Source organism: Leucopleurus acutus, assembly GCF_964270905.1.
Source record: "Leucopleurus acutus genome assembly, chromosome: 1".
In the NCBI taxonomy this organism is placed as follows: domain Eukaryota; kingdom Metazoa; phylum Chordata; class Mammalia; order Artiodactyla; family Delphinidae; genus Leucopleurus; species Leucopleurus acutus.
The window spans coordinates 140688661-140715465 of NC_139142.1; the positions used below are offsets into that span (position 1 = coordinate 140688661).

The window sequence follows — 26805 nt, forward strand, 5'->3', positions numbered from 1 at the left end:
AAATTCCACATCCCAGGAAATCCCCATTTTATGCCGACTGGGACAGTTGGTCACCCTAGTGCCCTGCCGTTACTAGAGGTTTTTTCATAGCTTACAGCACTATTATCTGCCCTTAGAAAAATTCCAGTGCTATTTTAATTTCTATTTATCTGAAAAGCACTTGCACATTTTCCCTGTTGGAATTTAGTTCATAACTATTTGGTGAGCATATAAATATTTATGGAGTTTTGCTCCATGAGTAGATAGCTAATAAATATGTACTAATATTTTTGACCTTATTAGGACATGGGGAAAATGGGAGTACCTAATTACAAAACAATTATTCTTTTGGCACCAAGGAAATATTAACTTGCCTGTTCTTTTTCAAGGAACTTGTCCTGTTGTTGTTTACAGACTATTGTACTTCAACCCAGTAATCACCATAGCTGAGAAGGCAGTAACACAGGTAGTACCTTTAAGATCAAGTCACTTAAAAAAACATTGTATGTGGGTCATCCCTTAGCCAATTTGGGACCAGAGAGGACTTGTTATACTGGTTTTCTTTAATAGCACTATAAACTAACCTGATTCTAAGATAGTTTAAAAAAATATCAATGGAATAAGTGTTGCTGAAAATTTCATTATGATTGTTTACCCATGAATAGGAGACCCCAAAACTCAGAAGCACTATGATAATGACCAAAAAAGGAGTCATCAGATTATGGAAGAGCTTTCTAAGAAAAAAGCAGGACAATTTTCTTCCCTGGAAAACAGGATGACATAGGCCATGTACATACATGTATAATCAAAATAAAATCAATTAAAAGGTTATAAATCCAATTGGTTATTGTTCTTTTCCTGCAAGATGTAAGGTGACTTATGACACTTTTTAAAAGTTTTAATTTTGTGAACATATAACTATGTGCCAGGCACTGTGTCAAGTGCTTTAAATATATTATTCCATTTGCTCCTCACAAATAATCCTATGAGAATAGGAATTATAATCCTCCAAAGTGAAGTTCAGTAATTTGTTCTAAGTTATAGATAACAACTGGAGGGGCAGAGGTAAATTCTGCTCTGTTTCCTCCAGAGCCTAAGCTCTTAAATTTTAGCCTATGCTGCTTCTCAACATTGTTGACATAAACACTGGTGAAATTCTATATCTAGCCCTAACTTCTCTTGACCTTCAGTCTTGTATATTAGCCTATGGAACTGCCCTCTCAACATCTCTACCTCGATGTCTAACAAGCATATCAAATTTAACATATTTCAGTAAACAGCACCACCATTCACCCAGTTGCTCAAGCCCCCAATTTAAGAGGTATCCTTGATTCCTCCATCAACCCCACAGGCAAGCCATCAGCAAATCTGTTGGCTCTACTTTCAAATTATACATGAAACTGACCAGTTCTCATCATCCCCACTGTCACAACCCTGGCCCAAGCCATTATCATAATTCACCTGGACTACTGAGACAGCCTCATAATTGGTCTCTGCTTTCATAGTCCATTCTCCACAAAGCACCCATAGTTATTAAAAAAATGAAACAACTCACAGATCATATGGTTGCATTCTTCTGCTTAAAATCCTTTAATGCTTCCCATTGTAATAATGTAAACTTCTTAAGATGCCCTACAAGGTCCTGCTGGCTCTCTGCCTTGATCTGCCCTCTCCGACTTTATCCCCTAACACTCTCTTTTTGCTCAGTATGCTTCAGTCACATTGGTCCTTATGATGTCAAATGTCTCTGTGATGTAAAGTCACGTACTTTGAGAGGATTTGGAAGGGCAGGATTGGGGATTTGACAAAACTGGCAAAGGTTTGAAAGTTGCCTAGAGTGGGAGAACAATTTAGAAAAATTTAACAGGATTGTTGGGTGGTGTTGAGGGTTCAGGTGTGGTAGGTGATTGGAATTTAATAACAGAATGCATGTGATTATGAAAATTTCTGCAATAGTGGTCAGCTGCTCCAGTACCAAAGGGCAGGATGTGAATGGTAAGGTTCACTCAAGATAGGGGTAGATGAAAAGAAAGATGGGGCAAAGGAGTTTAGGGTGTTGACAAGCATTGCTGATTTTTTCTGTAGGTATATGATAGTGGGGATGAGAAGGGTTACTAGTGTCCTTAACTTGCCCCAGGTGTGGCAACAACCTAGAATCGCTAAATAGAATCAAAGGACCAAGACCTACCAGCATTGATGTTAAAAGTTTTAATTTGCAAATCCTAAGATTGTTTCAGGAGATCTGATTATTAAAAAATTTACAAAACGGACAAATTAGTAGAGGCTTATGCACATTATAAAGGAATTTTTCACTTTTCAGAATCAGTTTCCAAAAGGAACCTGTAGGTTGAACGGTAAGGTTTATAAGTAAGTTAGGTATTCAGACTTTAACAAATTTCCAGTCTGGCCAGTCCTTCAGGTTATCCCAAGAGGGAGTTTTCTCATGCCACTTCTTCCTTCAGAACATTTCTCTGGTTCTCCCGTCCCACTTACAAAGATTTAAGCCTACTGTTAGAATGTCATAAAATACTCTTACTGTCCTGGTCACTAACTTGCTTAATATTTTGCCATTTACCCTGCTTACACTTTAAGCTCCCCAAACTAAACTACTTTACACCTACTGTGCCATTGCTTTTGTTCTTTTCTCAGGCTAGACCATCTTCCCTACCTTCTCTGTTAAAACTCCTAGCCATCCATCAACACTCAGCTCACACAGCACATTTCCAGATAAGAGACAAGCACTATCTCTGCTTTATTTGGTGTCTGTAGATATTTCTACTATTGTCGGTATTGTGTTGTCTTACAATGCATTTTATATACAATGCAGTATATAATACATATTATACATACATATAATAAAGTATTTTTATGATTGATATTTAAGGTCACCTAAGCGCTAAAATAGAGCAAGTGTTCTGTGGTCTTGGTCAAGTCTCTTTCCCTTTGAGTCTCAGGTATAAAATGGGTACTGTGGCTCCGTGAAGATGAGAAATATATATGTAAACCCCTTACACGGTGCTCATTTAAGGCAAGCCATGACTGTAACATTGTTTAGGGCCTTGAATAGGTGCTTGATAAGCTGAGTTCAGGAAACGCTTCTTTAAAATGACGTCACTATAGGCGACTTAAAAATCACAGCACGTCTGTACAGAATCAAATGAATTACTCAAAACGAGGTTCACCTGCTACACAGTTTAGACGATCTGCATAAAACAGAATTCACTGAGTAGCCCAGGCAACAGGAATATCAGCTGAACAGCCGAGGTTTTCCTGAAATTACTCCAGGGCGGGCGGGAAGGGTCTCCCCGGCCCGGTGGGAAGGCAACCTTCCCCCACGGATTGCGCGAGGGGCTGGATCCCCATGGCCTGCGTCAAAAACCACCACCTGGGTGGTCCAGGTGCTCCCCCCAAGCCGTCCCCCTCGGTGACCAGGAGGCCACTGACTCCTCCAGTACACCGTCCGCTGGCGTCGGCCCAAAGAGCGACCGCAGCTGGGACCCAGCCGGCAATTCCCGCCGCGCCGCAGCGCGCCGCGCTCCCTGGGCCAGCCCAGGCCGTGGGGTCTCCCCGCACTCTACGCAGGGGCGGCGGGGCGGGGCGCGATTACGTCAAGAGCCGTGACGCGACGACGCAGCGCGGCGCGGTGACGCACGCCCCTTTGTTGGCTCAGTAGCAGTAGCAGCGGCCGTGGAGGTAGCGCTGGGGACTGTTTTCCTTCGGAGGCCAGAGCGGAGCCGCGTCTGACTGAGGCGGGCGGCAAGCGGCCCCCTCGCTCCCTCCCTCCCTCCTCCGCGCCCTCCCCGCCGCCGCCAGCCGCCTACCGCCGCGCCCGGGGAGGAGCCGCGGCCCGCGGGGCCGGAGCCAGGCCTGCGTCCGGACATCAGCCGGAGCCGGAGCGAGAGCCGGGGCCTCGGCGTCCCCGCCCTCTCCCCGCCTCAGGGGCCAGCGTCCGCCGGGCCCCCGCGCGTCGCGCCATGGACTCGGACGAGGGCTACAACTACGAGTTCGACGAGGACGAAGAGTGCAGTGAGGAGGACAGCGGCGCCGAGGAGGAGGAGGACGAGGACGACGACGAGCCGGACGATGATAACCTGGATCTGGGCGAGGTGGAGCTGGTGGAGCCCGGGCTGGGCGTCGGCGGGGAGCGGGACGGACTGCTGTGCGGGGAGACGGGCGGCGGCGGCGGCAGCGCTCTGGGGCCGGGCGGTGGTGGCGGTGGTGGCGGCGGCGGCGGCGGGCCGGGGCACGAGCAGGAGGAGGATTATCGCTACGAGGTGCTCACGGCCGAGCAGATTCTGCAACACATGGTGGAATGTATCCGGGAGGTCAACGAGGTCATCCAGGTGAGGGTGGCCCCGGCGTGGGCTGGACCGGGACGGACCCGGGAGCAGATTCGGGTGGTCCGCGCGGCCCCGAGGGGCAGGCCTGGGCCTGGTGCGCAGCCCAGCCCGGTGCCTCCCGGCCCTGTCTTCTCCGCTGTCTCTGCTGGGGATAGAGCAGACATTCGCCGGGTGTGGGGAGGTGCGCTGGGGGCGGTGCTTTCCAGGTCCTGCTATGGCGGAGGCCTCCGGCCGCCTAAGACTTCTCTTACGGGCAATTCCTGCCCGTCCCTGGGCCGGGTGTCCTTCCTCTGGCCCTAGGAGCGCCTATAGGGGCGGGGCGTAGGTGGGGTGGAGGAGAGCTGGAAGAACTGGGCCCTTAAGACGGTTTCCCCGGCCTTCAGCCTCACTTGAGAACTTTTGGAAGGGGTTAGAGTAGGCCTGAGAGCTGCTTGGTGTACGGTTGCCCCAAGTGGGCACCAGTTAATAAAGAAATGGATCTGCTTGGCAGTCTTAAGTGCCTACTTAAAGGTGGGGGAAGGGAACTATTTCTCGGAAGAGGTGCTGATGGGCCTTCTTTTCTGATGGTGAGGCTTCTGCTTGCCTCTTTTTAAGTCGTTGCTGTTCTTTTGGGTCCTGACTACTACTTTTTTCAGTTGTAGCATACTTGAAGCTGTTGGAATAGTTGCTGCAGCTTGCACACCCAGCCTTGCAGCTAAAACCACAGCAAAACTCAGTGTTATTGTGTAATATTGGACAGGACTCTGCTGTGAGTTAGCAAGTGGAGACTTTTTGCTTCTGGGCTCCTTTTCTCTGATAATTTGTATTTCGTGGTCAGTAAGTTGGGCTCGGTTTAAGTTGATAACCACATCTCATTTAATCTTCTCGTGGGTCAGATTTTGCGTTTTTGAGCTTTAGGAAATCAAAAGTTTACATTTATTTGGAGAAAACAATTATGAGGGGTCAGGGGTATGACTGAAGAATAAAAATGGAGTCTTGATTCAGTGCAACTCTTAGAAAACACTAGTTACATGGAATGAAACTGTATATGTGAGCAGCAGGTTACTGTTGCCTTCTGGTATGTCATTTTTTTCCCCCTTAAAATTGGTTGGCCAATATTCACTGGCAAATTAGCAGTATGTCACTGCCTACTTGTTGAGTTTAAATGATTAATAGATTTTTACAGTACTGTTTAGTAAGCGACACTTTCTTTTGGAAGTGGAACCATCTATTTAGGCCTATTTGAAGAGAGTGGTTTGAATAATAGTAAAAAAAAAATCTGAAAATCTAGTGCTATTACTAAAGAGTGGAAATCTCAAATTTTCTATAGACGATGTAGTTTGAGGAGGAAATTGAAGGGTTGTAGAAGAAAGATAAGTTTTACTGCTCTTTCTGATCCTAAAAATATGACAGTTGAGTTCTTAGGTCGCTAAATTGAGAAATTTTCTTTTTTTGAGGAAACTGAATTTACAGTGAAACCCTGAATTCTCTTTTCATTTATTTATGATATAAAGTATATAGTAAACCTGTATAAAATCTGATGTTTTCAAACTTTGTACCTAGCTTATTGGCATTTTAATTAGCTTTAAAAATTAATGGATATTTATTATTTAACTTTTTAACTTATAGTCTGTTTCATGTAGGTAAATCTCATCCAGCTTTTTCAGCTCTTAGGTGTGTCCTTAATCACTGAGGCCAAACCTTACAAGTTCTTTATGTTGCTTCTGGAACAGAGATGTAGCTAATGCATGTGACATCATTTTTTCTTTGTTAGTTTAGGGGAAAAGGAATGAAAGTGGATGAACTGAACCAAGGAGACCTACAAAATACTAGGGATTTTTTTAGGTGTCCTACTTTAATCATGTTTTCATGCTGGATTTTTGATACAACTTTTTTTCCTAGTTTACTTCATGTTAAGCATGCTCTTAAGTAGGATTGCTGAAATAAGTATCTTTCCTTTGTTAAAAGTTCATATTTAGAAACATCAGTAAATCAAAGGATAGGATTTATCCCAGACCGTTTTTTCTCCAAATGGTATATACTAGGCAAATGGTACACTAAACTAGGCTTTGGTTATGTTATAGGTTATTTATGTTAATAGATTTAAACTTAAAAAGTTACACAGGTAACACATTACCTTGTAAGAAAAAACTGATGCTGTAAGGAGCAAAAAAAGACAAAAGAATTATTTTGCTTGCCACTGGGAGAGATACATCAGAATTTGAACTGTAGTAATTGTTCCAGACCTGTGGATACATTGTACATATTTTTTAAAAAATAATAACACAGTCAAACTTTGTGTTCTCTTCATGTTTTCAGTAGAAAAAAGCAGGTTACAAAAACAGGAGTGTCAATTTTCTCCTGTCAATAAGTAATTATTTTTCAAGCGCTTACACAATTACATATCTAAACTGATTTATTTAATCAATCTGTTATTATTGGTCTTCCTTTTTATTGTCCAGTTTCCATTTTTTATAAACCCCATGGGACTATGCTTATAGATATATCTTTGAATGTTTTATTTTCTTAGGATAAATTGAATTGCTGAGTCAAAGAATTTGCTTATTTTCAACCATTTGATACATATTACCACATTGCTTTCAGAAAGGTTATCATTTTTTAAATTTGCTTTTTTATTATTTTTAAACTGATGAGGTTGAACTTTTAATGTGTTTACTGGGCACTGGTATTTCTTTCACAAATTGCCCTTTGCTTTTGCTCACTTTACCCCCTTTTGGGATGTTTATCTTTTATTGATTTATAAGTCCTTTTTATATTCATAGAGCCTTTAAGTTTTTCAATTAAAACTAACGTTGGTTTAATATGACAGTAAGTTTTAAGTAAGTTTAAAAACCATTGTTTTATTTAGTTCACATCAGGGAGCTTACTGTTAATTCTAGAAAATTTAAATCCCCTTCTTCCCAGTGCTACTTTTGAATCAGTTATGTTAGTGGATTTGAAAATAAATGTGCAGGAGAAAAAGATTGAATGTAAAAAAGGATGCCAAGTTAATTTAATCTTTCCTGGGGGAATTTGATTCCTTTTTTGGGCAACAACAGATTAATACTGTTATATGTAGATACCTGTGGGTTAGTTATAGTCTTCAATCAAGTAAGTTAACACTTTTTCTTTTAGAAAGCTCTTGGTTTTCTGGCTTTCTGTAACTCTTGTTATAGTTGTCTAATTTGTTCTTGTTTTATTAAAACTCTTTGTGGGTACTTAGCTTACCTTTTGAACTTTTAAGAAAAGATCAGGGATGTTCTTTAACGTATAGTAATGATAGAGAAGTGCTTAAAGCCCCTAATTTACCTAGCTACATTTACTTAACTAGTATTGTTCATATTAAAGTGGTTAATAATAATACAGTGGTTATCTAACGTAATTGCCTAAATGTCTAAGTAATTTATTAAACTAACACTACAGAACTCTGCAGTTGAGGGATGTTTAAACTTGCTGTTTTGTGTTTCCACAGCAATCTTTAGAAGATGTTGGTTGTACCTTGTGTCTGTGCTGGTCACTCTAGAGGACGTGGTTCTTGCCTCAGAAGCATATGGAGGTGGGGGAACATAGAGGTCCTTGGGCTCCATTCCCAAAGATTGTTATCCATTAGTCAGGTCTGAATTGGAGCCTAAGCATCTCTATATTTTTAGCCACTCTAGTGATAGTTCCGAACCACTGGAATAGTCATAGTTCATCCAGTGTCATGATTTTGACTCACTCAGGGAGAATGAGTAGAGTGAGAAGGTCAAGTAACCCTTAGGAATACCACGTTTAAAGGGTGTGCTGAGGAAGAGGCGCGTGGGACTGTTGGATGTGAGTGGTCAGAGAGGAGGCATAAAGAGAAGTGGGTGGGCATCTTCCTATTATTTATTATTCTAAATAACCTGTTTTAAAGACAACAGAAATATGTAATCTTTATGAGGGAAATTTTCTGTTGGCTGTTGATTTGAAATCTTTATTATTTCACCCATTTATTTAATTAAAATATTTAATTAAAGAGCTTCTAAGGTGAGGTTTCATGCATAAATTAGAGACAGTATAGTCCAGTGTATTGTGTAGTGGTACAGGAGTCAGTTCTAGCCACTGCTTTTCCTGACTGGCAAGTTAATTTACATCTCAGAACCTTCAGTTTTTGTTTTCCTTTGCCTGATTTTTGGATCTGGGAAGTTAAAACAGGAATGATGAACTAATAATGGATTGGTCTTTTTTACATTAATGCTTTGTTTTTCTAACATCCTTTAAAAACCTCAGTGAGTTGGAGGTGCTCATTGTTTCCAAGAAATTGAATTCAAGTGGTTGTATCAAGATGAATTTAAATTGGTTAACTTTTAGGGTGGGGGAGAGGGGAAGTAGTGTGTGTGTGTGTGTGTGTGTGTGTGTGTGTGTTTGTGTATTTTGAAGCTATTAAGGTGTTTGGTGTGGTTTATTCCTCTTGAACTTCTATCTTTTCCCAGCTGATCTCCTTGAGCTATAGGCTTTAAATTACATTAATTCTTTTTGAATCTCTTACGGCATTAGTCCTATGAATCAGAAACTGAGGGGGTGGGCTCTGGCAGAGTCTCTCTTTTTTTTTTTATTTCCCTCGCAGTAGGCAGGCCTCTCGCTGTTGTGGCCTCTCCCACTGCGGAGCACAGGCTCCAGACGCGCAGGCTCAGTGGCCATGGCTCACGGGCCCATGCGCTCCGCGGCATGTGGGATCTTCCCGGACTGGGGCACGAACCCGTGTCCCCTGCATCGGCAGGCGGACTCTCAACCACTGCGCCACCAGGGAAACCCTGGCAGTCTCTTTTAACAAGCATTCCAGGTGATGCTGATGCAAGCTAAAGTTTGAGAACCACTGGTCTAGTTGAAATTTAACAGCAGTGTTTCTCCATTGTAATGACTAGTGATAAATTACTAAAGAGTGGGTTAATGAGGGAAGGCAGATTGTTTAAGAAACTAATAAAAGGAAAATTTCAAGAGCCTGCACAACACTTACTAGGCTAATCATGGAGGGGATTTGTTATCATTACTGTAATCCTTCAGATTAGGGTAGTCTTTACTCAGTTATTGCAAACATGCAAGCCAAACTAGTGACATTTCACATTCTAGGTCGGAACACTTGGGTTTTCTTCCACCCTTCCTCACCCCCTGGGTTTTTGTTTTTGTTTTTTAAACAAAAATAGTTGAGAGAGCTTCTTTAGTTGATACATTGGAAGAGATGTAAGGTCTTGGATACTGTAAATGCAACTGCTCAATACTGTATAACATGTTGAAGAAAATATGAGACTTATTCTCAAGGAGTTCATGGTCTTTGAATTTAGACACTCAAAGCTATTAGGTCAGTGCTAAATGGATAGTAATAGGTGTTCATGGAAGAGAGATCTATGGGTGTTATCTGGAAGATGTCTAGGATTTGGATGGATAGAACAGACGGATAGGAAGCCCTTCTAAGAAATTGAAGTAAGAATGAGGAAAGTGTGTCCCGGTGATGGTGAAGTCAGCTCAGGTAAAACAGAGTTTGTTAGTTATGGGTGATACTGTTGTAGAAGCTGGGAGGTTTGATACTATGAACAAAGGTAGGCAGAAGTCACCAGGTTAGATTACTTTCTTCTGGATTTGACCTGTGGCAGCTGTATGTATTAGTTATCTTTAGCCCTATATTTCTACCAAAACTTAGTGGCTTAAAAACAACAAACATTTATTATCTCACATTTTCTGTGGACCACGATTCTGGCTTCACCTTAGTTGGGTGCCTCGTCTCAGGGTCCCTTATAAGGCTGCAACCAACATATCAGCCAGATTGCAGTTATCAAGATTTGACTAGGGGAAGATCCCCTTCGAGGTTCACTCGTGTGGCTGTTGGGCAGGCCTCAGATTTTTCACTGGCTGTTTTTTGGCCAGTTCCTGACATGTGGGCTTCTTCAGAAAGTGGCCTACAACACAGTAGCTTCTTTCCCGTGGGGCGGGTGCCGGGAGGGGTGTGTGTGATAGAGAGCCCCCAAGATGGAAGCCACAGTCTTTTATAACTTCATCTCAGAAGTGACATCCCATCCCTTCGCCATATTCTACTTGTTTTGAGTGAGTAAGTCCAGCTCACACTCAAGAGGAAGGGATTACACGGAAGTAGGAAGACGAGGAGGTGGATCCTGGGGGCCATTTTACAGGCTACCTACCATGATATATATAATCTGGCTCAGTCAAGAGGTGAATGAGAACTACTGTATAATGTTTATCCAATCAATTTATATACAAATGGGAGGGTATTACATTAATTTGGATTTTTTAGTTTTGAATAACCATAAATTATTTGTGTTTGGCTTTGCAAAATATTATATCTTTAAATGATAAACATTCCTAATTACCTTTCAATGGCTGAGATTGAAAGAATAATTTGCAGCTTCTTAGATTTGGCAGGAATCTGAGATTCTCCAGTCGTTTGTTTGTTTGTTTTTAACTTTAGCTACATAGTGGAATCACCTGGGAATTTTCATCACATTTTAAATTTTGAGATAATTGTAGAGTCACATGCAGGTGCAAGAAATAATGCAGAGAGATGCCGTATACCCATTTTACTGATTTTTCTACAGTGGTAACATCTTGCAGATCTGTAGTATAATATAATCAGTATATTGACATCGATGCAGTCTACTCATTTTATTCAGATTTCTTTACTTGAGGATTTAAAAAAATGCTGGCACTCATAACCCAAGACTAAGCAAATGGGCCTCTGGGAGTTTGCACCAGGCATTGTCATTAAACAGAAGTTTTCCCTGGTTTATTTTAATGTACAACTAGGGTTGAAAGCCCCTGTTGTTTTCCAGTGTCTCTAATAATCCTCTCTCTTTAACATTCCGGTCTGCTTAACTATGAGTAAATGACAGATATTTTGTGATGTAGCTCATTCTAAGTTTAACTCTTGATTTAGGGAAAAAAAATGGAATTAGAATCTGTTTCCATTTTAACTTGGACCTGTTGTTCCTAGGGTGGCCCTTTGGATGAAGGTTTTTATTGTTGTTTTCTTAACAATTATTGTTTGGAAGCATGAAGGAAAAACTTTTCTTCTTGAAGTTAGTCAATCCCCTTTTCTTTGTTCCTTTTATGACAGTGAACCAATATCTTTGAATATGTAGGTTGCCTACTTCTCTGTTTTTCCATTAGACACTTTTCATAGGTATAGAATCACAGGCCCATAACTTTGTTAAGATCTTTCTTTCTAAATAAATAAATAAATTTATTTATTTATTTAGGCTGCGTTGGGTCTTTGTTGCTGCGCTTGGGCTTTCTCTAGTTGGCGGCGAGCGGGGGCTACTCTTCCTTGCGGTGTGCGGGCTTCTCATTGTGGTGGCTTCTCTTGTTGCGAAGCATGGGCTCTAGGTGTGAGGTATTCAGTAGTTGTGGCACGCAGATTCAGTTGTTGTGGCCCGCAGGTTCTGGAGCGCGCCGGCTCAGTAATTGTGGCGCACGGGCTTAGTTGCTCTGCGACATGTGGGATCTTCCCGGACTAGGGCTTGAACCCGTGTCCCCTGCATTGGCAGGTGGATTCTTAACCACTGCACCACCCGGGAAGTCCCCTTTGCTAAGATCTTGACTATCTTGACACACTGTGTTACTATGTACCTTTACAAATAGCTTAATTATTCCCATTAAATGATGGGATAAATGGAAGAATGAGTAGTTAGGCTGACATTTGATGATCACTTACTAGGTGAGAGAATAATCTGTAATCCGAGGCTGCTTCTAACCTGGGATGACTGGATCCTTTGGAGTCCATGGAGATAGTAGTGGCAGTCCTTGCCTTATTTTATTTTCAGTGTTTAAAAAAGCCTACTGTATTTAAAACAAAGCAAATCGAAACTGCCCAAGCTAATTAAAATGCGGGCCAGTGTTAGATCTTCAATTCCAAAAGAATGGCACATTTTATAGAATCAGTAGATTTCTACAATCGTGTAATTTAAGTTTCTTCCTAAATTTTAGCTTCTTCCTAAATTTTTATTCACCCAGTGATAGGTAGTCATCTGGCTTGATCTTGAATAATATTTCTTGATGTATCTTGGTGCATAGTAGATACCCAGTTGGTATTTGAATTAAATTAATGGGTAGTTTGGTATCTTAGAGGCAGTTTTAAAAGGTCTTATTGAGCTAGCAGCTGCTCTGGCAGATTAACTTTCAGAGCCCTACTTTTTTTCATTTTTAAAAATGAGAATGCTAGTATTAAGGCCAAATACTGCATTGGGAGTTTTTTCGTGTAGTTTTTTTTCCTGTAATGTAAACTTGCTGAATAGCATTTTTCCTTTTTCCTATGTTCCATTTAGAAGAAGTGTCACAGTGACCTGACACTTAATACATTTTGGCAAAAACTACAGCAGATAATGAAGTATTAGGTAACATTTCCTTATTACTAAGACATTTGTTTAGACAATGCTAAGAATAGGTATAATCTCAGACACTTCTCCCCAGGCTTGCTTTGCTATCTCCTTTGAAACTGTCATACTTCTAATTCAAATATTAAATGATTTCAATTACTTGGTAATATATATCCTTTCTCAATCACGGTTGTACATTTTTTAGGGGTTAAGTATAAGCTAGAGACTGAAGTATTTTCTGATTCTCTTAGCAAGTGTTTATAAGTAAAAACCTCTAATATGGACACATTGAAACTTGTGACATTTTGGACAGATATTTCTCTGAAACCCATTTGAAACCCAAATTTATTGCCTTCTCTCCTTAAGGCTGTTCTTCCTTTGATTGACTTGCTAGTTAACCATTCTTGGAATTTGAAAGTCATCATTGATTCTTCTTTTGCCCTGCATTTCCCATATCTAATTAGCCCTGATCAAGTTATCTCTGAAATTTATGTTATTCCTCTCCTTTTTACTAACTAAGCCTAATCTAAGGCCTTTTTTTTTTCTGTCTCCCCATGCGGCTTGTGGGATCTTAGTTCCCCAACCAGGGATTGAACCCCCTGGGCCAAGGCATTGAAATCCAGGAGTCCTAACTACTGGACTACCAGGAAACTCCCTAGGGCCTCTTTTTATTTTGCCTTTTTGTCCCTGGGCTTCCAGTCTGTCTGTCATTACTACCAAATACAAATATACTAGTCACTTTCCTGCTTAAAAAAAAGAGAGACTTCATTGTCCTCCCTGCTGCCACACACATTTCCTATTATACATCTGGTCTAGATTCTTTAATACGGTGTTCATGGCTTCCCCATCTTGATTTCAGCTAATTTTTTCACTCTTCTGTTGTTCCCGATTCTCCCACAACCCCAACTGCACTACTTATAATTTCTTAATATGTAATACACATTTATGTTTTACTGTTTTTGCTCATGCTGGTCCCTCTTCTTGTGATGCTCTTTCTCTTTTTAACTGCCTGATATAGTCCTACTCATACTCTGCTCAGATATGACGTATCTCTTACCAGGTCCCTCTTCTCTACCATCACTGCTTTCTTACCTGTGTTTGCATAGCACCTTGTAAGGATGTTTGGTGTGGCCTACATGAGGCTGTAATATAGCTATCCCAATACCTAAGTCACTAGCTAGCTATGAGGGTTTTGAGGGTGAGAGCTGAGTTTTCATCCATAGCATATGTCACACTAACAGTCTGTGACATAGTAGAAACTCAGTGAATACATACTGCAGTTTGTCCTTTTAGCAAATGCTTGCTTCTTTGGTTTCCTTATCTGTAAACCAAAGGGAGCCAGACACGATTTTCTTCTGGCACTAATAAATTATTTTATGATTTCTAGATAACACCACAGTAATAGTGTAAGAAGATGGCAAGAAAAAAGTGTTTAAATTCCGGGAGGGCAAGCTTTTTAAGGCCTCTGAATATATAGCACCTGTTTCAGATTAAACTTTATTATTTGCATGTAGTTCCCTGGCACTTTATTTGGACTGAGAGTTATGTTAAAACACCTGAGTCCTTCTAATACAGTAGTTCTCAAAGTATGGCCCATAAGAGGAAAACTTTTTAAGACATTACTTGCCTTTTATAATGTGCTGGGATTTGTACTGATGGTGCAGAAGCAGTGGGTGGGTAAAACCACGGGAACCTTAGCACAGGTCAAATCAGTGGCACCAACTATACCAGTAGTCATTTTCTTTTTCACTGCCATACACTCAGTAAAATTGTCGGTTTCACTTATTGTCCTGGGTGAAGCAGTAAAAATTATTAGTGTTATATCTTATCCCTTAAGTACACACATTTTCTTAATAGCTTATATGGCAAAATTGGTGGTATGCCTAAAGCACTTCTGCATACTAAAGTACAGAGGTTGTCTTGAAAAACATTTGTGCATTTGATTTGTGAGCTGAACAAGCTGCCTGTTTTTACTTGAAAAAATGGCTGGCAAACTGGTTATTCAGACAAATGTTTGTAAATGTTTCTTCAAAATGAATGAAATACACCTGTTATTTTAAGAAAAACTGCTTACAGTATTTGTTGCCAATGATAAAATATTTAGTTTTTAAGTGAAAATTAGAATTTTGGAAAACTTACATCTGCCATTGTGAGGCTGAGAGCTTCCTGATGAAATACTGTATAATATGTCAGCATTTAGAAGATCTGCTTAACATAATGAACCAGTATTTTCCAAATGACCAATTTTCCAGTGATACCAATTGTGATATTTCACAATCATGCATTGGTAAATGATCCATTCAGAGTTCAAGATTGGATTTTAATATAGCAAGAATAAGAAAAGTTCTCTGATATGGTTTCAGATTCTATTTTACAACTAGCATTTAAGAAATGACCACTTTTTGAGTTTTGGTGTAATATCAAAAGGAATATCCGTACTTATCTGAAAAGGCTATAAAAGTTCTGCTTTTTCCAACTACATATCTTTGAGAGGCTACATTTTCTTTATTCTTTAAACAAAACAACATACTTAAGGATTGAATACAGAAGCAGATATGAGAATCTGTTTTCTGTTTAGCCAGATATTAAAGAGACTTTAAAATAGTGCATTTTTTCCACTTTTTTGTTTTAGAACATATTTTCATAAAAATGATTTTTGTATTAACATATAATGGGGTTTATTACTGTTACTTTTTGATGAATTAATACATATTATAAAAATTCTGTTTTGAGATCTAACATCATAAATATTGATAGTTATAATTCGCATAAGCAAAACTCTTTGGCACCTTCAGTAATTTTTAAGATGAAGAGGGGTTCTGAGACCAAACAGGTTGAGAATCACTGCTCTGATATTCTGAAATATTTCTGAATCACTAAGGAAGCATAGTATTGGCGTGCAAACAGGAGATATGACTAACCACGTTATATGAGTTTACTGTAAATTAGCAATGGGTTATATATGACAAGTTAGGAATTACTGCTGATTAGGAATTACTACTGATAATTCAGAAACATTTATATATAAGCTATGTTAGATGCTGTGGGGGATATTAACAGAAATATTAGAAATGTGAATCATGAGGTATTACTAGTTTGGGAAAGATGTTTGGAAATAGAATGAGATGCTTAATATTTCAAGGAGGAGCTCTCAGAGATACCACCTGACATATTCCATTTGTTAATCTGTTTATATTCTGACTTCTTATATTTCAATGAAAGCTGTATGAGAGCAGTGACTTTGTTTTATTCATTGCTGTAGTCGCAGTGCCCAGAACAGTACCTGACACATAGTAGGCTCTTAGTAAACATTTTTTGTGTAAATATTTTTATCTCACCCCCGTCCTTGAAGAATATTTTGCTATGTTTGTAATTTTAGGTTGGTAGTAGTTTTCTTTCAGCACTTTAAAGATTCTATTGTTTCCTGGCTTCCATTGTTTGCAGTAGGAGGAAGCTAAAGGAATCTTGAATCTGGATGTTTGTAATATTTTTTACTTTGTGTCTAGTTGTGGTTTTCTTTGTGTTTATCTTGCTTTGTGTTTTCAGATCCTTTTGAATCTGTGATGTCTTAAGAGTTTTGGAAATTCTCAGTTCTGCCTTTATCCCCTTTCCTTCTGAGAGTCCAGTTACACATACATTAGAGGTTTTGTTATTTTCTGTATGTGTCCAATGCTCTTTTGTGCATCTTACATCCTTTTTTCTCTGTGTTTCAGTTTGGATGATTTCCATTGATTTATCATCTGGGTCTCTAAATCTGTCTTCTCCTTTGTCTGATTTACTATTAAACACCCCTCAATTAATTATTAATTTCAGATACTATATTCTAGAGTTTCCATTTGATTCTTTTTTTATAGATGCTAATTTTCTGGTGATTTCTTCTTTTTCATCTCTTTTCCATCTTTTGTTCTATTTTCTCCAGCATATTAAGAATTTATTCCTAAAAGTTTTGTCAGCTAACTCCAATATCTGAATTATGTTAGTCTTTTCATATTATCTTTATTTTCCTCCCAGTTTTCAGTCAGGTGTTCCTGTCAGTTGACATTTTGATTGCATGCTGAACACTGTATATAAACTATTTAGAGATTCTGAATGATGATGGATTCGTCCAGAGAGGATTTTTATTTTTCCTTCTGCTTGACAGTGAGAGTGATGAATGGTTGCCTTAATTCAATAAGGCTGAGTTCTAGCCCTGTTCAGTTTCAGTTTATCTCTTATCTGCCATTGGCCTTTTAGAGTCTTCAACTAAGAACCTGGTGTTTTCCTCAGCAGTCCCTCCCCTAGTGGGTCCCAAACTTTAATCATTGCCCCTCTGCCTTTCAGAGGTTTTAGATTTTTAGTCTCGGCCCTGTGCAATCCCAGGATTCAGTAAATGCCCTGGGTGGAAGACCAAGTGTTCCTCCATTCATTGAGACATCCCTTCAAGTCTCAGTGTTAGGTTTCCTTTTGTTGTTGTAATAAATTAACACAAAGTTAGTGACTTAAAACAACAGAAATTCATTATTTTACAGTTGAGAAAGTCAAGTTCAAAGTGAGTCTCACTGGGCTAAAATCAAGGAGTTGGCAGGCTGTGTTCCTTCTCGAGGCTCTAGAGGAGAATCTGTTCCCTTGCCTTTTTCTCTTCTACAGGCTGCCTGCATTCCTTGAACTAGAATTCCAGCTAGAAAGTATGACATTTTAAAGATTGCAGTAAGGAATATCTTAGATTTGGGAAAATAACAGAATGGGGGAAAAAAAGATCAAATTTACTCATTTTTATGTAAGGGGAGACTCACAAACCATAGACAAAAGTGGTAATGATAGCTGATATTTATAAAACATGCTAGGGTGTCTTCATGTGTATTCGTTACAAAATCCCAAGAAAATAGCATTATCTCCATTATATCGGTAAGTAAATTGAAGTTAGGGAAGCTGAGAAATGGGTTTATCAGGGAAGCTCAGGAGTTTCTCTGTTAGAGACTGGTGGAGGTCATTGGAACTGGGTCTTTTTTTTTTTTAATTTATTTATTTTTGGCTGCATTGTGTCTTCGTTGCTGTGCAGGGGCTTTCTCGTTGCGGCGGGCTACTCTTCACTGCGGTGCGCGGGCTTCTCATTGCGGTGGCTTCTCTTGTTGCAGAGCACAGGCTCTAGGCACGTGGGCTCAGTAGTTGTGGCTTGCAGGCTCAGTAGTTGTGGCGCACGGGCTTAGTTGCTCTGTGGCATGTGGCATCTTCCCAGGCCAGGGATCAAACCCTTGTCCCCTGCATCGGCAGGCGGATTCTTAACCACTGCGCCACTAGGAAAGTCCTGAAACTGGGGCTTTTTGACTTTTAAAATAGAAGTTTTTTCTGCTGTACCAAACTTTTTCAGATTTTAGTTGGACCTTTTGACTGAGCCAAATTCTCGTACTTAGGTTTTCTTTGTATTTGTATACTGAAAGCTTTACAGTCCTAAAAGAATCTTTCATTTTAGCTAATTGACTGATTTTAAATGAGTCTCTTGTATTAGTTATCTATTGCTACATAAAAAATTACCCTAACACTTAGTGGTTTAAAACAGCAAACATTTACTGTATTATAGTCTTGAGTGGTTTAGCTGGGTAATTCTGGGTCAGGGTCTCTGATGAGGTTGTAGTCATCCTGTCAGCAGAGGATGCATTTATCTGAAGGCTTGGTTTGTGCTGAAGAACTGCTTTCAAGATGTACAAAGATGAGTGGAGAACATTCCTTCCTGTCTAGGGTTCCTAGTCTAGGAAGGGCAGACATGTAAATAAATCCTTGATTGTAAAGTCAATAACTCAGGACCTATCATGCCCACTTTTATCCACATGTAGCCTGATCTCAATTATATCCTGTTTCTTGACTTGCCCATGCCTGGTTTTCATAGTTGAGTATCTTAGTGTACTGCCATTACCCAGAAATCCCACACCTACCAGTTTGTCTTTGAGGTGTTATTTTTACATCAGGTCAACCCTGACATGTTTCACGTTTGTTGTGGTTTGACCCCTCTTTGCTGCTTGGTTAAGGAAAGCCCTGCCTTGCAAAGAAGAGACTAGTTGGTGTTTAGGAAAGAAGGAAAGTAGTCCTTTGTGTGGATAAGTAGAGTCTTGTTAGAAGCTATTAGAAGTTATTGGAAGGGTCTCATTAGCAAAATCAGAAAAATTGAAAGAATGTGAAAAGGGTGATATTGATGGAAAATGGGGCCTTGTGAGTGTAGTGTGGTCGCCACAGATTTTTCAGGAAATGCTGAATGTCTCCTTTTTTTTCCTGAGTGGTCATCCTGTTTAGTTTATGACAGTGTCAGAAATGTTCATACTTGGTCTAAGTTTATGGCCTGAGAAAGTATACCAAATCTTTACCAATCATGATAAGCAGTAGGAATGGGACAGGAAATGGTGTTTATGAGGAACCTACTAAGCCTAGGGATTCTGAGCCTAGGAGGTTCCAGTAACTAGTTTACCAGAGGATGCAGATTAGGAGAAAAGATTCTAAGCATGATAGATCAGACTTTTCATAATTTGACCTTTGGCTACCTTATCTGTCATTTCTTCACACTCATCTTGACATAGCAAAATAGTGATAGTCCCTGTGAAATTTTTTTTTGTGCCTTTGTAAGGCTTTTTCCTTTGTTTCAAATGCTTTCCCCCGATAAACTCATTAATACTTTATGACTCACCTTAAGCATCATTTCTTCTTTGAATCTTTCCCTTTGAGTGGGTCTCAGGATTTTGTATAGACTCCTATTTAAAAAATAATCTCTATTATTCTCTTGCTAAATAGACTCTGAAAATCCTTGAAGGTAGGATCAGTGTATTAATTTCGGTATTCTCATTGGCCAGCACAGGTCTTGGACCATAGCTGATAAACATTGATTTGAAGAGTCAAAATTGAATATGAATGAGTTTTCTTATTGATTTTATTATTGATAAAAATAAGTTGTTACTATCCCTATGTTTTTAATTTGTGAATTGTTCACATTCCTCTTCTGTTGACTTCACTGAATTAACTCTTCTCTCTTTCTCTGATACATTTTCCATTTTTTGTTCTTAACCAGTTATTTAAGGGGATGTTAGTCATCACAACTCTTCTCTGAAGTAGATGGTATTTTTACTATTTTATAGATAAGGAAATGGAGACTTAGAGGAATTGAGTAACTTGCCTAGGCTTTCATGGCTAGGGTCAGAACTCAGTATTTTATATCATTAAATATAAATAAAACATATATGAATGTTATTGTCTTGTGTGCTGCGTATTTTCTGTTTGTCTCTCTAGACCTGTTCTACCTTTCTGTCTCCAGCTTTGGATGCGCCAGGAGACTGACTTGTACAGAGTGAGTCAATGGGCTCTGTTTTGTGACTTCAGTGCTGTTGCTTATGAATCCAAATAAATAATAAACCAGAGTGATATAGAGGCAGAAGCCTACTATTTACAAGCCCCATTTAAACTTTCCAGCCTACATATATACCACCTTCAAGAAAATTTCAAGCCAAAATTGCTGTTTATAACATTTACTGTTTTCTATTCCAAATTAAGCACTTAAAAACAAAGTTTTAACGTTAATTCTACATATTTGATGGATGTTATAGAATGTATATATAATGTAAAATTTATTTGTGATTTATGTATGAAATTACGAACTGAGACTAGTGGTCCACAAAGTCAGCATTCTCCTGACAGAAGCACCAAGAGATTCTGGGAGAATAGCATTGTGAAATTGTTATGGATGCGCTGGATAACAAATGCTTTATATATTTAAAGGGAGATAAGCTGACTTGACTTATTTTGTTCCATAATGAGAAAATATTTCTTTTGTGACGTTCTTAGAGGAGTGTATTACTGATAACTTACTATTTAAACTCATTTAATATGGAAGTAATATTCCTTTGAAAAGAGAGTATATATATTACTTACCAGTCTAACTGACTTTTTAAATCTAATAATTCCGTTTCATTGGCCCTAAACATTTTGTCTGTTTTCTATAATCATCTCAATTCACATTGCATCAATGTAGTTAACACTGGGTCCTTGAAATATATGAGTACCTGAAGCTTGATTTATAATGTTGCATTCCATGCAACTGTAAAGCCAAAAGGGTGAAAATAGGACTTTAAAATTCACAAAAATCCTCTAGGCACCCTTAGGAATGCAAGCATAATACGTAAACAATAGCTAAAGAATGAAGGATGACAGTAAACTTGCCTGATATTTGTTTCATGTCGAAGTCAACACAATTTTTGATTCACATAGAGTAAGACTAACAAGGATGAAAAGGATCTTTAAAGGTTATGCTGGCCAACAACTTACCAAGTATACCACCTCCCTGTTAAGTGATCCCTTTTAGGGTTAAGAGTAGCTTAAGCCTATTCTTGAACCTCCGCAGTGACTTAAACTCCCACAGCCACTCTAGAAGGGAGCGCATTTCATGTTTGAACAGCTCTGATTTTGAGTTTTTCCAGGTGTTAATATCTGCCTCTCTGTAGCTTTTTACTTGAACCTACCTGCTTCTAACCCTTCCTCATGATAGCCTTTCTATAAGTTTTAAAGAACTATTTATCATATTGGAGATTACCAATGTGTTAAAACTATATCCAGGCTAACATTTTTTGTGTGTGCAGAATCCAGAATAAAGCTTCTGCTTCACTTCTTATGGATTGTTGAGTGAAGATTATTATGAACTGGTATTTTGGATTCAGGCAGATGCAGATGTTTGTTCATACCCTCATTGCAGACATTGGCAGGTTTTGCAGTAACAAGTGGATAGATAACTCATCCTGATGTGTTTCTACTATTAATAGTTTTGGGGTTTTGAGTTCTGCGTATTTCCTCTGACTCAGCATTTATAAAAATAAAGGCAGTTGCTAGACAGTGTTAACAAGTCAACTCTGAATAAACTGTTTTCTACTGCCTTTTTTTAAGCTTCTGGATCAGTTTAAGTGAAGAATATTCTGAAATGGCCATGCAAATTTCATATCTTTGTGAATCAGGGTTTTCATTCTGTGTAACCAAAACAAAATACAGAAATACGTTGCATGCTGGGGCCAAAATGACTGAACTCTCCTCCATAACCTCTGATTAAAAAAAAATTGAAACAGCTTTAGTATTCTAAGACTTGATACTTTTTTTTTTTAGGATTAAAAAACTTTTGTTTGACTATGCATATATTTTCTTGGCTCAAAATTCAAAAAGTACAAAAGATAAAAAAGTAGAAAATCTCCCACCTTAATATCTTAACTACCTGCTTCCCTCCCTCAGAGGTTATCACTACTATTACTATCTTTATTCTTAATACTTTTCTCTTAGAAGTAGAACCTCCACAGTTCCCCTAACCTGATTTTTATCCTCCATTTAAGACCCTAAATATCGTGATTATTTTACGAATTTCTGAGGTTAATGGGATCCTAAAAATAATGCTTCAGTTTAATTAGAGAACAGTATATAAGTTGAGTATTTGTTTGATTTTTTTACCTAGTATTTTTTTAGTGGCTACACTGTGCTGTGGGCATACAGATACTGGACAACTCTTTAAGGAGGCTTGTCTAAGTAAATTATAATACAGTGATATGTACAACAGTAAATTTACAAGGTCAGAGAAGGAATGTTAGTGCTGTTTTCTGGGAAGGACTGACAGATCTTGGTGGAAGTGGTCTGAAGCTAGGTTTTGAAAAATGAATAGTAACTCACTAGGCAGATGGGGTTGGAGATGGCATTCCAGACAGAGGAGGAAGATTAATGGAATGTACAAAGCCAGAAGCTATTAACGGTCTAGGTTGTTGAATGAACAATAAGGAATTGAAAAGATTGCTAAAATTATTGGAAAGTAGTGTGGTAGGAGCTGGGGCTAGACAGGTAGGCAGTTTGTGAAAGGCTTTATTTTAGCATAGTGCCAAATGAGATGGGGCCAGTTGAAACAACTGTAAACTTTTAATATAGGATTAGTGTTGAGAAGAACCACTTTGTTGGCAGTATAGGGAGTAAATGAGAACAGGATGATATTAGGAAGCAGGGAGAGTAGTGAGAAATGTATTACAATAATCTGAGCAAGAAATATATGATGAGGTTAGCAAGGCAGGAATGGAGAGGTGGGAGAGGTATTCAAGGTATTAGGAGGGTAGCATCAGTGAGAATTGGTGGATTATTTTATTAGGAGATAAAATAGTTCAGTGGTTAAGTCTTTGGCATCATATAGAACTAAGTTTAGTTCCAACTTTGCCTTTTATCCGCTCTGTGACTTTGTATCAGTTATTTAACTTTAATAAATTGTCTTTCCTCATGTTATAATGTAGCTGAAGCTTTAAGCAGCCTTCCTTTAACTAACCTTCTGAATTAATAGTTCCTCTCCATTCCCCCAGTAAAACAGACCTATTTGATGTCCATGGCAAGCTATCAGCTTGTTGGCCTTCCTAGATAAGTAAAACTAAATGACAGAATTAACCAGTCACAATAGACCTCATACTGTATGATGCTATTTATAGGACATGTCCAGAATAGGCAAATCCATAGAGACAAAAAATAGAGACTGGGTGGGGAAAGGGGAGAATGGGGAGGGACTGCAAATGGGTATGGGGTTTCTTTCTGGGGTGATGAAATGTTCTAAAATTAATGGTTAACACAACTATGTGTCACCACTCTGAATATAATCAAAACCACTGAATCACACATTTTGAAAGTGAGTTTTATGGTATATGAATTGTATCTGAATAAAGTTGTCATAGAAAAAAAATCTAATATACATATCACATTCACATTTTCCCAGTTGTCTTTCATAGCTTTTCTTCTTCTAGTCTAGAATTTAGTCAGAGATTATGCATTACATTTGATTATCATTACACATTACCCACTCATGTTTTTGAGGGGTTACAATAAGAAATATGTAAATGGTTAGATCCCCTGGAAGTAGAAGGGGAAACATTTTCCCTCAGTGTTTCTTAAACATGTAGCTTGGCTCTGTATTATTTTAGATGCATGCAAAATAAAATATTTGATTAAATTAAAATGACGTACATAGATGTAAGTTTTTGATGAAGCTTAAGCCAAGCCAGCATTTTGAGATATAAAGGTACTTTTCAAAAAATAACTTTTGGAAGCCTCTTGAAGTGTGAATACTCATTTGAATGGATTTGAGCTAGCAGGAGGACTCTACATGGCTTTTAAAGATACTGTTGGTAGTTTTGTGTATAGATGTTTTACTCTATCTTGGAAATTGGCCTAAATGACACTAATACATTCTTTTAAGCACTAATGGCACTAATACATTCTTTTAAGCCCCCAGATTAATCTAGATGTGGTGTGAGCAAACATTTTTACATAGAAAAACAGGAAAATACAGAATGATAAAATGCTGAAATGTGACTTTCATTCAGTGATTCCCAGTAGTATACTATAATCACATAGGCCTTGACACTGCAATAGAAATTTTCTGTGTGTAATAGTTGCCATTTTAATTTTGTCATAGAAAGTCGTCTTTGGATGTGATAGTTTCTTGTGTATTAAAGAGCAACCTCTATTTGAAGAAATCGTGTGGCATGGTTACAGAAATGCCTGCTGTATCTTTTAACTGCTGATGGTATTAAAAATACTGATTATTTTGCCTATGGCAGTGGTACTATTTCTAGTTGAGAGAAGAATAAAATGGAAATCAAGAATAATTTATTTGGTATGTGGATGAGAGGGTTGCAGATCCGAAGTTCAGGTATTTTACTATAGAATATAGGTAGATATGTTTTCTGGTTCCTCCCTCCCCTTTATATACCTTGATTTTAATTTTTGTCAAGTCTGTCTCTCTGGCCTTTGTCGCTGTGGCCCATTGATCTGTCCATCTGTCTGTTACAGTGCATATTGGGTACTTCCAGAAGTATGAATTCAGTGATGCAAAGGACAGGAGGGCTGCAGCAGCAAAGGTAGGACAGAATCATTCCAAAGACAAGTTATTAAAGGATCATTAAACACATATGTGTGAGCACGTATTGGCAGCGAATACCTAATTATTTAAGGGCATACTGTTTATCCTGTGAATCTTTATGGAAAGCTTCTTCTGACATGACAAATTTGACATATCTATTTATAAAGGGCACAGTTTTATTGTTTAAACCAGAAGCTTACTTGGCACTCAGGCAACAAAGTAAATTGGTATTTGCCACTATCTTTTAAAAAAATGCTGAATAATAGAAGAAGTGATTAAATGGAGGATATTTATGATATTTGCTTGATTCATGGACCTGGTTGATTTCAGAAACTATGATGACAGAGGATCACATTTATTATTTTTAAAAAAGATTTATTATTTATTTTATTTATTTTTGGCTGCATAAGGATCACATTTATAAAACTGGGAGAAGAAGCAGGAAAGATAGATTGATCTGGCCATGTGTGTATATTTATATATTAATGTTATATATCTGATTCTGTTTTGATGGAAATAATCTAAATCTTCCAGGTCGTTCTTTAACTTATATAAGGAAACTTAAGGATTTTTATTTAAATATTCGTAGCATTTACTTAGATATTTGGATCCATTTACTTGCCAAATGATAGAAGTTGTAATAGCAATTCCTGGCTTTTTTTTTTTTTTTTTTGGTAAATACTGGGTTAGAATGAGAGAACTGAATCCTAAGACCTAAATCACAGGCAGGTTTTAAGAACTTAGGCAGTACAATGCAAACATATGAAGAAAAAGAAATGAAAGCTTTATATATAGTATGGTAAAATGTTGGATTGCTTATTTATTACTCTAGTATTGGCTGTAAAGTGAGATTTTATAGGGATAGCTGAATGATACAGATATTTGCATCATTTTCTTTGCTGTTGTGCTTCTAAATGAAAGAGGTTTTGTTTTTCTAATAGGTTAAAACAGTGCTTCTCAAGGCTTCCCAAATGAAAAGGCAGATAAAAGTTGGTATTTGGTTTCAAAATGCTGGGTTTTCAAAATGACTGTAAAACCTAAAATCTTAGATACTTATAGCCTAAATTCTGGCCCAAAAAAACTGATGATAATAGTTACTTTAATAAACTCTATATACTATATTGAAGAGATCTAGTCTACTGTTGCTTGAATGTGGAAATGTATTTTGAAGTGAAGTTCCATGGTAAACCATAGTACCGATATTTTGGCTCAATAGTGTTTTGTTCTGTTTTTATTTTTTGCGGTACGCGGGCCTCTCACTGTTGTGGCCTCTCCCGTTGCGGAGCACAGGCTCCGGCCGCACAGGCCCAGCGGCCATGGCTCACGGGCCCAGCTGCTCTGCGGCATGTGGGATCTTACCGGACCGGGCCACGAACCCGTGTCCCCTGCATTGGCAGGCGGACTCTCAACCACTGCGCCACCAGGGAAGCCCTGGCTCAATAGTGTTTAAGACAAGATGTTTTGGTGTATTTTAAGATGCCCTCCTCCCGGCCCCCCGCTGTTATTTTGGTCTTAGAAACCTTTTTGGTTAACTTTTTTAAACTTTCATATTTAGCACCTTCTTTCAAAAGTATTTTAGGTAAATTTCATGGTCTAAATAAATCACAAATTATTTTTTATCTTATCGCATGGCATATTAAAATGAATATTAGTCATGAATCTATAGTTTCTTCAAAATGGTCAGATCTAGCAGTCCAACTCAGTATAAAGCAAAATAGTTCTGAATTTTAGAGACCTAGGTATGTTCTAATCCTGACTGCCACTGTTGACGTTTCAAAAGTAACTTCTGCTTTTTAGTTTTCACCTTCTTAAAATGCATGTTGGTGATATCTTTACAAAAATCTGGTTAATCTCTGTCTTTATGAAAAGGAATTCTTAGTAAGAGGGTAAAGATGGAAACTATTTAAATCATGCTAAGATTTGATTTTTTTAAAAAGTGGTGCTTTCTTATGCTTATGTCAATAAACTTTACAATTGAAATGTTTTATTTTAGAAGAAAAATAGCTGTATTTGTACTCTTTCCCACTTCTTTTCCAATCTCACTTTATTCTGAAAGTTGCTATTTTTTCCTTCAATGTTATACTATGGAATTAACGATTGTACAGTATTTTCTAATATGACTTTATTGGACGTTTTGTTCATCCTCTATTGTGTGCCTCCTTCCTTTCCTTTCTTTTCCTTTTCCTTTCTTGACCCAACCTAACCTTGGATGTGAGCTTGCTGGCCTTTGGGTATAGACCTTTACGGTTTTTATAAATACGACTGAATGTTTTCAAAAATGGTTACG

General features: G+C 38.4%; 1 protein-coding gene across 1 annotated transcript in view; it reads left to right on the plus strand.

Annotated features, from left to right (window-relative positions):
• The first annotated feature begins 3612 nt into the window (after positions 1 to 3612).
• The window catches only part of ARIH1 (ariadne RBR E3 ubiquitin protein ligase 1), a 121182-nt gene continuing 97989 nt past the window's right edge, over positions 3613 to 26805 (plus strand). Inside the window, exon 1 of the mRNA XM_082862183.1 lies at positions 3613 to 4322. Coding sequence (XP_082718309.1) covers positions 3954 to 4322 — 369 coding nt within the window. The 5' untranslated portion in view covers positions 3613 to 3953. The remainder of the gene's footprint in view (positions 4323 to 26805) is intronic.